Here is a 13,774-nt window from a genome sequence, read left to right as displayed (position 1 = left end):
AAGTAGTGATGGGATTATACCTGATGATGAGGCATATAAAACATATACTGTATATAAGAAGTTAAGTACACTGTACAAATATCCATAAATCAGCAGTTTTCTGTAGTTTGTGATTCATGTTTTTTTTTATTTCTGCATTTGAATTGCATTATGGGGCCTTGATCTTTCTTCCAACCACTTTTAACTTTGAAAAGTTTGAAAAAGTGACTTTTATTAACATTAAAGTGATATATTGTCTGGATTGGTATTGTATATTATGGTACAAATATTATTGTATATTATGGTAATAAACTGCCAGTATATGTTTTTTCTATATATTATTTTTATGTTATTTTAAACTACTAAAATGTCAATAAAAGTCACTTTGTTAAACTGAGTTGAGTTTTTAACATCAAAAGTCGACAGAGCAGAAATCAAGGTCCCATAATGCAATTCACAATTGTAAATAAACGGAAAACTTGTAAATCACAAAATATGGATTTTATAAATTAACAAATGTTTATTTTAATTAACAGATGTTTAAGTAAGACAGAAGTCTTAAATTAGGATGTTATGGATACTTTTTAGTGTACAAAACTGAAATGTAATAGATGTTATGTCATGTCATGTCATGTTACAGTATGTCGTGTCGTGTCGTGTCGTGTCGTGTCGTGTCGTGTCGTGTCGTGTCATGTCTTGTTTTGTTGTGTTATGTTATGTTATGTTATGTTATGTGATTTTGTGTGTTATTATGTTATAAACTAGAAAATAATATGTAATATGTTTTACAAAATACCATACGTCCATTTCACAACATAAAATAAGATGGATTTGGTTTTACCATTTAATACAAATATTTGATAAAACTATTGTCGAATTAGATTAACTATTGAATGATTAACATCTAAACAATATTTTAAAAATCAATCAAATTAAAAATTAATATGATTTTCAACAAAACATTCTAGTTTTATTATATTAATTATCAGTCCCTACCTACGTAACTTTGCAGGGTCTTTATTTTATATTTGCAGCTTAAAAGAACAAATTTTTGTGATAGCTTTTCTCGAAACTTCTGGAACTTTTTACTGCTGTGCTTTGAGAAACTTTTTTTTTATTTTTTTTATTTTTTTAAGAACCAATGGATTTTACAAGGTCATCAATGGACTGAATATTATGATTGTTATTTGAAGAATTACATTTTAGTATTTAAAATTAACATACAGTTGAGGGCAACATTATTATTTAGAGCTAAATGAAAAGCCAGGAATTAATATCAACCTCTGGATAAACAGATGAGTTTTGTAAAGTATGTAAAGTCTCCTTTCTCCCACACAAATCGCAGCAAGAGCTGAGTGATATTACGATGCATGAACGTGCATTAAATTTTTTTACTTGTGTTTGTTGCCTCATCACAAACATGCGCAGCACATTTCACAATATACACGTCAAACTAACAAAAGATATATTTAAACAGACCTTATGTCTTTTGAATAAGCTATAAGTTATATCTCAGATAAGATCCAATCTGTTTATCCGGCATTTTGTGTTCTGATGCGCTTTGAACAGATGGCTAGCTGAGAAATGCTCCTTAAAGCCCATCGTACTCTGTTAAAATTCTAAACTTTGTTTTCTATGATGACACGCACACTGGCACCTCCATTCGATGTCTGTCAGCATAACTTAGCAACATTTAGAAAACAATGTAAAGACGTGATACTAATCTAGTTAAAAAATGAAGCACATTTAAGGTTACTAACAAAACCATTAATGAAATGAACTAAAACTAAACTAAAATAGGCAAATATTTAAAAATTCCTAAAATAAAACTATAATAAAAACTATAATTTTATTATAATATTATTTTAGGAATATTTAAATATTTGCCTATTTTAGTTTTGTTTCAGTTCATTTCATTAATGGTTTTGTTAGTTTTAGTTTACTAAAAAATTCTAGTTTAACAGAGTTAACAAATATGTCCAGTGTCAACTAGAGCAAAGTTTGCATTATGCTTACTTTAACTCTTGTGCAAATCTCCTAATAATAAAATTAAAATGATTGTTTTAACAAACATTGAATTCAAAGCCATAACAATTACATTAATAAAATTTAAGAAAAATTATAAATTTAGACAAATGTCTTCATATTAAAGGCCACCTATCATGAAAATCAACTTTTGTAAGCTGTTAGGACAAAACTGTCTGTACACAACACAAGTCTCTTTTAAAAAAATTCCTGATGTTAAAATAGGATCCAAATACCAGTGATTTTGAAGCCCACAGCAACGTGACATAGGAGTGCGGTTTTCCCTGCCCACCGAATTGATTGACAGGTGCTATGTTTCTATGATAACATGTATACACATGTCCACAGAACATTTTTTGCAAAGAAGCTGGAATTAAAATATTTGTTACAAACTCTCTGTGATTTTTATAAGTTTCACAAGTTTGATACGTTTTTAAAACAGAGCCTGTTTGTAATAAAGACAGTAAAATTGCTATCTAATTCCTAACCACTATAATCACCCCAGCTGCATGGTGTCAGTAAACGCTCATACGCGTGTGTACTGTAAACTGCATTTGTGTGTGACTCATCATTTCAGAAAGGCTTGAATAAACTCCACCACAAATACATCAAATAAACTTCTTTGATGTTTTAGCTTCTTCCTTGTCTGTCTCTGTGCTGTTGATCTGACCTAAAGCATGATGAGAAGCACACATGCATGTGGGAGCGGTGGGCAGGGAGAAGCAGCTCACTTGGATTTAAAGCGACAGGCAACAAAAACATTTACAATGTATTCAGATACCAAAATTTGCAGATTCTGGAAGCTATAATACATTATCTGATGGGTATTTTGAGATAAAACCTTACAGACACGTTCTGGAGACACCGTAGGCTTATTTTATATCTTGTAAAAGGGGTAAAAAAGATCTCCTTTAAAGAACATACTGTCTATGTAGTTAATTTTTTACAAAACTTGAAAATATAAAATGCATGGAAAATATTTATGTTTCTGTGAAAGCGTCTTCTAAAGGTACTTCTCTGAACAGCCGTAGATCCAATTTTCCATAACAGAATGTGCTTATGAATTAAAAAAAATATATATTTATTGTTATTTTGATGTTTATAATTTTATTTCAGTTAGTTTTCAGTGCTTGTTATTGGTTTCATTTAGTTTTAGTTTTCCTTTATTGTGATTTTTTTTTTCCATTAACAAAAATGTTGTTTTGACAAATAGTTTGTCTTAGTTTTGGATTTCATTTATCAATGGTCTTTTAGACATACATCTGTGTATTTCAGCGTGATTCTATCTTTCAGAAATTGAAATCTGTCTCGTATTTGTTTGTTTTTTTCCAGCATTGAGACTGGGCATGGAGCAGGACACCTGGGTGATGATCTCTGAGAAAGGCGAGAAGTTTTATAACCTCATGAGTAAACAGGGCCATCTCATTAAAGACCGCAAGCGAAAACTCACCACCTTCCCCAAGTGCTTCCTTGGAAGGTAGGTCAACGAAAGCTGGACCTCTGTGTGGGTAATAGCTGTGGTAGTCTTCAGGATGGAGGTTCACACTAGGGTTCATGAACTGTAGTTTATCTGGAGAGCCAGTGACATGCTGAGAATGAGAGTGTGTAGCTGTTGACTGACTGTAGTGATTGAGGACATAACATTTCATTTTGAACACCTTTACTCGCTCATAAATAACCAAGCAGTGGGGTTTAATGGAACTGTGGATGGACAGCAGTTTGGGTGAACAGGTCTCAGTCTGCTGGACATGATGAATGGAGTTGAAATAGTAAATCAGGATCAGTTTTATTATCTGGGCATTTCTGTGCTTTTAAATCTGTCCTTTCTGTAGGGTCTTTCTGTCTTTTTCCCTCTTTTTCTTGAAAAAGCCACATTCTAGTTTATTTTTTCTTCTTTTAAAGTCAGTATGACATTGAATTTTCACATAAGAACAAAAAAAGTTGGATATGCCTTCATCAGTTTATTGAGTGTTGGCTGATTAAGGTTATTGGCTGAGCTCATTTGAGTGACAGGTTGTCCCGCCCTCAAGCCACTAAACACATCATTAGAGATGTGATAAAGTCTTTTTAATCAAACATTTCAAGGACATGTGAATTTAAAAAAGATAAATAATGTGCATGGATAAATTAGAGTAGATTAAATCTAAATAATGCATAATAAAAATAGTCTGTTTTAATTTCATGGTAACTTTAAGAACATTTGTTTTTTTACATACATTATTTAGCAGTCTAAATTGTCACAACCACAGTTTGTTTCTCAGATACGTCACATAGGTAAATACTGTGTTTTTTACTTTTGACCAGGCCTAGATGGGATCTGCTGATGTTTTTTTTTACTCATTAGCATAATTGGGTTAGGAGGAGTGGAATAATTAATTAAAAATAGTTAGAGGGAGCTGAGAGTGATTTAAAATGTTACCGGGAGCTGTTTTTTTTATGTTTACCAAGGCTGTATCAAAATTATAGTTAAAGACTGTTGTGAAATAGTATTAAAATTTAAAATAAGACATGCGGTATAGGTGAATTGAATAAACTAAATTGACCATGGTGTATATGTGTGTGAATGAGTGTGTATGGATGTTTTCCAGTACTGGGTTGCAGCTGGAGGGAGATCCTCTATGTAAAACATAAGCTGAATAAGTTTGTGGTTCATTCCGTTGACCGTGACCCCTGATGAATAAAGGGACTAAGCGCAAGGAAAATAAATGAATGAATTTAAAATAACTGCTGTCCTAATTCTGATCATTACTGTAGTCTTCAGTATCTTTCAGAAATCTAATGTATTCGTGTATGATGCCTTTATGCAAAAAACGACACATTTTGTCTAAAACAGTGGAGTGGAGCTGATTAATATTTGTGTGGAAACACTGTTTAAATAGAAGCGTCAGATGTTTCATGTAAATGTCTTTACTGTCCCTTTTGATCATTGATGAAAACAAAAAAGAAAATCTCTATTAATCGCACATACTAATAACCTCATTTACTTCACCTTCAACTCACTTGATTTGATTTATGGATTCACTTACTCATCTAGCCTCAGTGAATAAATGTTTGCAGGAATCCTGCTTTAGAACACAGAGCCTGCGGGAATTAATGCAATTATGCAATTTACACAATCCCTTGCTGATATTCAAGCCCTAGCAGGCACATATTATACAATAATTAGTGAACATTTGTAAAGAAATGAAAATAAACCACACCCAATTATTTGCATTCACACAACCACTGTCTCTCTCTCTCTCTCTCTCTCTCTCTCTCTCTCTCTCTCTCTCTCTCACACACACTTACACGTGTATATATATATATATATATATATATATATATATATATATATATATATATATATATATATATATATATATATATATAAAATTTTTAATAAAAAAAAAACAAATTTTTAAGAATTATTAGCCTCTTTAAGCTATATATTTTTTTGATAGTCTAAAGAACAAACCATCGTTATACAATAACTTGCCTAATTACCCTAACCTGCCTAGCTAACCTAAGAAATCTAGTTAAGCCATTTAATGTTACTTTAAGCTGTATAGAAGTGTCTTAACAAATATCTAGTCAAATATTATTTCTTGCCATCATGGCAAATATAAAATAAATCAGTTATTGGAAATGAGTTATTAAAACTATTATGCTTAGAAATGTGTTGCAAAAATCTTCTCTCAGTTAAAAAGAAATTGGGGAAAAAATTAAACAGGGGGGCTAATAATTCGAGTTCAACTATATATAAATATATATTAGGGGTACACAAATTCAATTTCAGGAGTATATGACCAAATTGGTCTCAACCTAAGTGATCCAATTATCCATCTATACAATCAATTAATGATGGATAAAATCAAATCACACACTACATTTTTCTAGTTCGAGAAGCTGTTTTATTTATATATAAATAGTTGAAAACTAACTTATTAGTATTAGCAAAGTCATTTTTTCCCTCCACAGTGCTTCTTATTATAGTTTTCTTCTGGAGAAGGTCTTTTTTCTTTTAGTTTGGCTGAAAAAAATATCAATAATTTTTATATAAACCCCTATATAAAAAAATATAAATTTTTTTCAATTGGCTACAAAGCAAATCATAGCTATCGGTTACGTTATCTAACTTTGCTAGGCTCCACAAAGCAAGCCAGACCCGTAACAATAAATAAAAACAAGTAGCACACCTCTAAATTAATGAGGAGCCCGGAGTTTCATCTCCCGTTTAAAAGGAACAACAACAACAAAGACAATTGACTAAGGAAATAATGTAAAGTCAAATGGATTTGACACTTAATCTTTAAAGGAGACATAACAATCTTGCGGAGGTAAAGCCAATATAACAAACAATAACTCAACACCTAACTCCAGCACATGAAATAAAATAAATTAAATAGCATTCACTTACCTCCCTATCAACCACAAAACTAGAGAAAACTTAATAAAACAAAAAGATACCCTTCTCGTCACATGTGTTTCTGTATAGATCTCAATAGGTCAACACTCAGCATTAAATTTCAACAATATCGCTGAGCAACTACAACACAAGTTTATTCGCAAATAAACAAAATAAGCCGGAAGAGAGTAGACTCTCTGAACGATGTTCGAGTCCGGTTTAAACTTCACCGCACTGGCAAGCTTCCACATGCCGACACCTGATTCACAGCACCTGTGGGCTCATAATAAAACCTGTCAGAGAGACAGCAGATAGATGCGGAGAGAAGAGAACCACAACAAAGAGACATATACAACAACACAAAGAAAAAAAACTCACTACTTCAAATAAAAGAAATTTTGTGTTATTGTTTTAATAAATAAAAGAAATACATAACACTATCAATGACTTGTCTAATTAACCCAAGTAAGCCTTTAAAGTGCACTTTAAGCTGAATAAAATACCTTTACATACAATATAATAATGAAATGATTAAAATATATAATAAAAAATAGCTTTCAAAATAACCAGTAAAATATTATGAACTCTCATCATGGCAAAGACAAAAGAAATTAGTTTCCAGAAACTGCTTATTACAACTATTATGGTTAAAAATATGCTGAGAAAACTCTGATAAACAGCACTTGGTAAATATTTGAGATAAAATAAAATCCACAGGTTAACAATTTTGACAGTTCGTCACAATAGAGAAGAAAAATGATCGCAACTTCCAATAACCAAGAAGGTAGATTTCTGCGCGAGTTATCATGGTTTCACTAAATTTAATCTGATAGAAATATTGACGCCTACCTTTGAAGCTGTAAGTGTGAACATCTGCTGTCTGCATTTATTCTCCAGCACCCAGGCCAGAAAGTATGAAAGCGATTATTCCAAGATGTGCTGGATTTCTCCTGCTCTGATCTCTTTTGTTTTAAGTGTGGTTGGGAAATCCTCAGGATGAACTCAGATTAACTGAGCTCGACTGGCAGTCCAGAAGTCTGTGCAGCTGGCATTCATAATTTAAACCATCCAAGATGTCAATATACCACAGTCTCACCGTATGCTAAAATAAGACATTCGAAATGCTGCGACACTCAACCACAAGCAAGACTTTCGCCGTTTTTAATGTCTTTCATGGTTGCCATTTGTGTGTTGAAAAGGGAAAAAAACAAACTCCTCAAAAAAGAATTGCTCATTGTTGTGGCCTGATTATATTGTAAATGAATTTAGGGCTTGCATTTTCAGATGAAACAGAATCTGGAGCAGGAATGGATTCATTATGGATATACAGTATATAGGACCATTAAGGATATAGAGATGACATATGTCAAATGTTCATGAGTGGGTTTTGAGCTTCTCAGAAAGCCAGAAACATATGACAGCATAACCTGTGAAATATATATTTGTAAGCATGTTGTAACTCTTGCATTGGCAACCTATTTGTGCTTCTAGGGCTGGGCGCAAATCTTGATATAAGTCATCTCATATCATTATATTTTCTTGCTTAGTCCCTTTATTAATCAGGGGTCGCCACAGCGGAATGAACCGCCAACTTATCCAGCATATATTTTACACAGTGGATGCCCCTCCAGCTGAAACCCATCACTCGAAAACACCCATACACACTCATACACTACGGACATTTTAGCTCACCCAATTCACCTATACCACATGTCTTTGAATTGTGGGGGAAACCAGAGCACCTGGAGGAAACCCACAAAAACACAGAGAGAACATGCAAACTCCACACAGAAATGCCAACTGACCCAGCCGAGGCTCCAACCAGCGACCTTCTTGCTGTGAGGTGACACCGCTACCCACTACAGTTAAAGTCAAAATTATTAGCCCTCCTATTTTTTTTTCTTTTTCAACTATTTCCTAGTTGATGTTTAACAGTGCAAGGAATTTTTCAGAGAATGTCAGATAATATTTTTTTTTTCTTCTGTCTTAGTTTGGCTTGAATAAAAGCAGTTAAACAATAGTTTTTAAAACTATTTAAGGTCAATATTATTAGCTCCCTTAAACAATATTTGCTTTTGATTGTCTACAGAACAGACCACTGTTATACAATGACTTGCCTAATTACTCTAACTTGCTTAGTTAAATGTATTTATTTGTTTGCATATTTTAATATTTTTTCATGTTCTAAATAAATCTAAAGGATATAGAAATTAAAAATCCTTTTTACCTCAATGCAAATTATTAGGGTGCTATAAAGCAGTGTTTCCCAACCCTGTTCCTGGAGGCACACCAACAGTACATATTTTGGATATCTCCCTTTTCTGACCCATTAACCTTATATGTTGGAGTCTCTTCTGATGTTATGATAAGTTGATTCAGGTGTGTTTGATTAGGGAGAGGTTGAAAATGTGTACTGTTGGTGTGCCTTCAAGAACAGGGTTGGGAAACACTGCTATAAAGGCTTAAAAAATGCTTTAAACATGTTTAAAACTGACAGTTTTTCTCAGTCGATTTGGTGCATTTTTCACAACACTATTTACATTTGCACAACAGTTAATGCATTTCTCATAACAATTAGTACAAACTGCAAAACCTAGTTTATAACCTGCAAAAGCGTGTCACTTGCTCAAAATGGATAGCTCATTCCTCAAAAGCAAGTATTGATGTCAATGTCAGTGTCATCAAGATGACAAGTCCTGACATCGTTGTTTATAAACAAGATAGTCAAACGGCTTTGTCATGTTTTCATGATGACAGTTTACTCTGTACATTTTTTCCAATGCAAAAAAAAAGTCAGATTTTGGTGACACTTCCGGAAAATGCTCAAGACAGCACTTTATACTATTTGCACAGCCATTTGAAAACTACAGTAAAGTTAGTCATTACTGCATTTAGTGAGGTATCTGAGTACAAGACACTGAATATGTATGTTTCACATTTTTACTGTATATGCTCTTTGCAATTCTAATTTATTCACAGCATTGTGCAAAAGAATAAATCCACCCTTATTTACAACAAACATAAACTCCCTTTGGGTAGAGCTGTGCACAACTGTAAACAATATTGCAGTACATATTGGAATTGAACCTACAACATACATGGGTGTGTAAATCATTCATCAAATTGTTCAATTTAGAAGACATTTTCAGGAGAAAGAAAAGGATTTAAATAATTTATAAAATTAGCTTGACAGATTTTGACAACTAGTTCAACATTTTTGTATGTAATGACTGAAGTAATGAAATGAGGACTATTGGTTTTATTTAGAATGACTATTCAGCATTCACAAGTTTAGTTAATTTTGACTGACATGACATAAACAAATGATAATGTTATAAAACAGCAGAGTGTTGTATGAAAGCAATTGATGCATGTCCAAAAGCATTTGCAATTTATTGGAAGGAATGAGAAACTGCTACTATGATGTGCACAAATGACTAATTGTTTTGAGAAATGCATTAACTGTTGTGCAAATGTAAATAGTGTTGTGAGTAATGCACCAAAGCGACTGAAAAAAACGGTAATTCTTATATATGCTTAATATTTGCACCCTATGGACTATGCTTCTCACCATGTATTATAGACATTTTTTCTAAAACATACAATTTAGTGTAAATGCATGTTTATTTATAAGGAAACTAATCACTAATTGAACACATCACATCACATACAGTACCTGTGCATATGGTACACATACAGTACAGTACCGTCCTATCTAGTATTGTGAAAAGGCAAAACGGAAAATTGCTGTTGTAAATTGTGTTGAGATTTTAGGGGGTTGCAAACTGGATGCACCGGTCAGTGCCGTGTCATGATGTGCCATGCAGCACCATGCATTTTAGAATTCTAAACATAGATTTCTATCAAGGTACGCGCACCAGCGCCGCAATTTAGCGGCTGTCTGTGGCGTCCAGCTACAATTCAGAACACTGTTTATATTTCTGCCGCGCCACAGAGCGACATTCTGAATAGTTTCATTTTAAATAACTTGAGTGTGCATGTCTGGTGTGCGATAGTTACAACTGTCATGTGTGCACACTGTGTCGCAGCGCTGATCGGCTCATCCTCCCCCTATGGTTAAAGTCTATGGTTAAAGCACCACCCAGCGGTCAAAAGCTGCAGGCGCATTTACTGCTACGGTGGCGGTGGGTGCGGCGACAGAGGGAACATTTTGAAGTGTTAACATCTGTAATTAACCTAGTTAACCTTGTCTTTAAATGTCACTTTAAGCTGAATACTAGTATCTTGAAAAGTATCCAGTAAAATATTATGTAATGTCATCATGGCAGAGATATAAGAAATCAGTTATTAGAAATTAGTTATTAAAACTATTATGTTTAGAAATGTCTTCTTTATGTTAAACAGAAATAGGGGAAAATATACAGGAGGGCTAATAATTTAACTGTAAATTGATGACATTTAAAGGACTATTTGTTTTTTACTCCAAAAAAAAAAAAAAACATTCAGAAATGTAATATTGCTTATATGACCACATTTCTCACTTATTTTAGAACTGAAGAGCAGATTGTCTGATTTGAAGTCTAATTGATTAAACTATATTTTATATTCTATATCTAAATGGTTGTGTTAAGATTGGCTTTGTTTCCTATAAATTATTATATAATTTATTAATGATAGTCTTTTGTTTTTAGGAATCAGCTTCCAAAAATGATCAGATGTGCCCCAACATTAGGCGCGTTCAAATCAAGACTGAAAACACATCTGATGTAAAGCACTTTAAAAAGCCACTGTGTATTAAATGTGCTAAATAATTAAACTTGCCTTGCCAATGTGACAAATAACATTTTATAAAATAGAATTTTATAAACAAATTACAGTTTATGGTGAATATTTAAGGTGGATGCCAACATTTACTTCTTGTGCCGTCTTGATGGAATTGTAAGAAGAACACCATGCTGTGCTGCATCTGCGTATCTTGATTAAAAATATATAGTGATCTGGAAGAATTAATTTCAGCAATGTTCCCCCTGATGATTCTGTGAAGTACAGCTTGATTAAATTGAAATACAGATAAAAAGGAAAAATAATAAGCAATTACCTGCATAACAATAGGCTGACTTATTTCCTGTCTTTTCACTCTTTCTCTTCCATTAACTGAATCTTATTCTGTAACAGACACAAAGCTGATGTCTTGTTTAGATTTTCACAGATTTTAGTTTTTTGGATGTCATTTTTGTTCATTGTCGTTCCTCTTTCTGTTTCTATCTTAATTTCCATCATTCATTCTGTCTCTGAAAACCTCAGCGGTCTGCTGGAGTCTAGATGTTTCTCATGCTGTATCACCACCGGGTTCCATAAACTCTGGGAAGAGCCGCGGGATTACACTGGTGGAGCTTGGCATGTTACTGTTGGTTTTGCGGAGCGGTGGATGGGAAGGAGAGTAGAATCAGATATATCAGATATCCTCCACTGAGACACTGGCTTTGCCCAGCAAAATTACAAAATTATACAGCACAGTCAATTTGAATTCATCAGGAGAAACAGAAAGAGCATGAGAGAAACAGAAAAGAAGTGTTTGTCTAAATTTAGACAATCAAAAGCAATATTGGTAAAGGGGGCTAATAATATTTTTGTTTTGTTTTTTTAAATGAAGTACTGCTTTAATTTCAGCCAAAATAAAACAAATAAGACTTTCTCCTGAAGAAAAAATATAATCAGATAGATAGATAGATAGATAGATAGATAGATAGATAGATAGATAGATAGATAGATAGATAGATAGATAGATAGATAGATAGATAGATAGATAGATAGATAGATAGATAGATAGATAGATAGATAGATAGATAGATAGATAGATAGATAGATAGATAGATAGATAGATAGATAGATAGATAGATAGATAGATAGATAGATGTGGGAAGCAGACATCAAAAGTGTGGATCCAAATGCAGGTTTATTAGAAAGGTCAGGCAAGCAACGGTCACAATCAGGAGCAATCAGATGTATGCAGGCAAATCCAAAGTCGTGGTCATTAAACAGGCAAACGGTCAGTACAGGTATCAAAACGTATCAGGTATCAAAACAAGGTATCAAAACGAGAAAAAGCAGAGATCAAACACTGAAGGCAATTCACAAAGACAGATAAACAAGACTCAGCAAAGTCTGTTTGTTTGTGTGCTGTATAAATAGTCCAACTAATCAGTCTTTGAGCAGCTTCAGCTGTGTGAGTGTAAACAAATGGGATCAGGAACCGGTGTGTGTGTAGTGCATGATTGGAACTTGAAGTTCTATATAGCGGCAGATGTGTAGTCCTTATAGTGATCCACAAGTATACCAGCGATCAGCAAGCATACTGTAGATAGCTGATGATTGTGAGACAGACAGACAGACAGACAGTTTTAATGTATGATAGTAATTCATATAATTTATAATAAATATCCAGTGTGTTCACATTATTTATATGTCCTCTGTCTCTCTTTTCTTAGTGAATTTGTGTCATGGCTGATGGATATCGGAGAAACCAATAACCCAGAAGAGGGGGTTCATTTGGGTCAGGCCCTCCTGGAAAATGGCATTATCCACCACGGTTAGTTACATTTACTGCAAAAAATGTTGAGTTTGTTTCAGTCCAAATATCAAAATCAAGAAGCATTTTCTGGACATATAAAAGTTATTCTCTTGCTTTCACACACATAAACACACATATGCACAATATATATATATATATACAAATTAAGTGGGTTTCTTTGTAAAACAAGCAAAATAATCTGTATTTTCTAAAAAGTTTTGGTTTATTAGATTATTTGACTTTTTTTAAGGAAAAAATTTGTTTCTGAAACAAGAGAATAATTGCCTAGAAAGTGTTTCTTGATTTAACAATTAAATATTTGCACTAAAAATAAGACAAAATCATTTGTCTTATTTGTCTTAATGTCAAAATAAGCAGTTTCCCTGTGTTTTCATTTTTTTTTCACATAATCTTTTATTTCTAACCAACATATTTTACTTTCTCATTTCTACAGTTTAAAGTAGTAATTGAGAATTTGTAGTTCATAAATTTGCTGCAGGGTTTTTGTGATTTGATGCAAGGCTAATAATTATTTAAATTATAAAAATGGTGGCGCAGTGGGTAGCACAATTGCCTCGCAGCAAGAAGGTCACTGGTTCGAGTCTCAGCTGGGTCAGTTAGCATTTCTGTGTGGAGTTTGCATGTTCTCCCTGTGTTGGTGTGGGTTTCCTCTGGGTGCTCTGGTTTTCCCCACAGTCAAAAGTCATGCTATAGGTGAATTGAGTAAGCCAAAAGTGGCCAATGTATGTTGGTGTATAGGTGTTTCCCAGTGTTGGGCTGCGGCTGAAAGGGCATCTGCTGCGTCAAACATATGCTGAATAAGTTGGCGGTTCATTCCGCTGTGGCAAATAAAG

The 13,774-nt window shown here is 33.4% G+C and overlaps 1 protein-coding gene across 1 annotated transcript in view; it reads left to right on the top strand.

Moving 5' to 3' along the window:
- Positions 1-13,774, top strand: part of prex2 (phosphatidylinositol-3,4,5-trisphosphate-dependent Rac exchange factor 2) — a 288,313-nt gene that overhangs the window by 69,182 nt on the left and 205,357 nt on the right. Inside the window, exons 10-11 of the mRNA XM_056450252.1 lie at positions 3,337-3,481; positions 12,838-12,938. Of these exons, the coding sequence (XP_056306227.1) occupies positions 3,337-3,481; positions 12,838-12,938 (246 nt within the window). The remainder of the gene's footprint in view (positions 1-3,336; positions 3,482-12,837; positions 12,939-13,774) is intronic.

Source organism: Danio aesculapii, chromosome 24 (genome assembly GCF_903798145.1).
Source record: "Danio aesculapii chromosome 24, fDanAes4.1, whole genome shotgun sequence".
NCBI classification, from domain to species: Eukaryota; Metazoa; Chordata; class Actinopteri; order Cypriniformes; family Danionidae; genus Danio; species Danio aesculapii.
The sequence above is the reverse complement of the archived record's forward strand: the minus strand, read 5'-3'. Positions and strand labels throughout refer to the sequence as shown.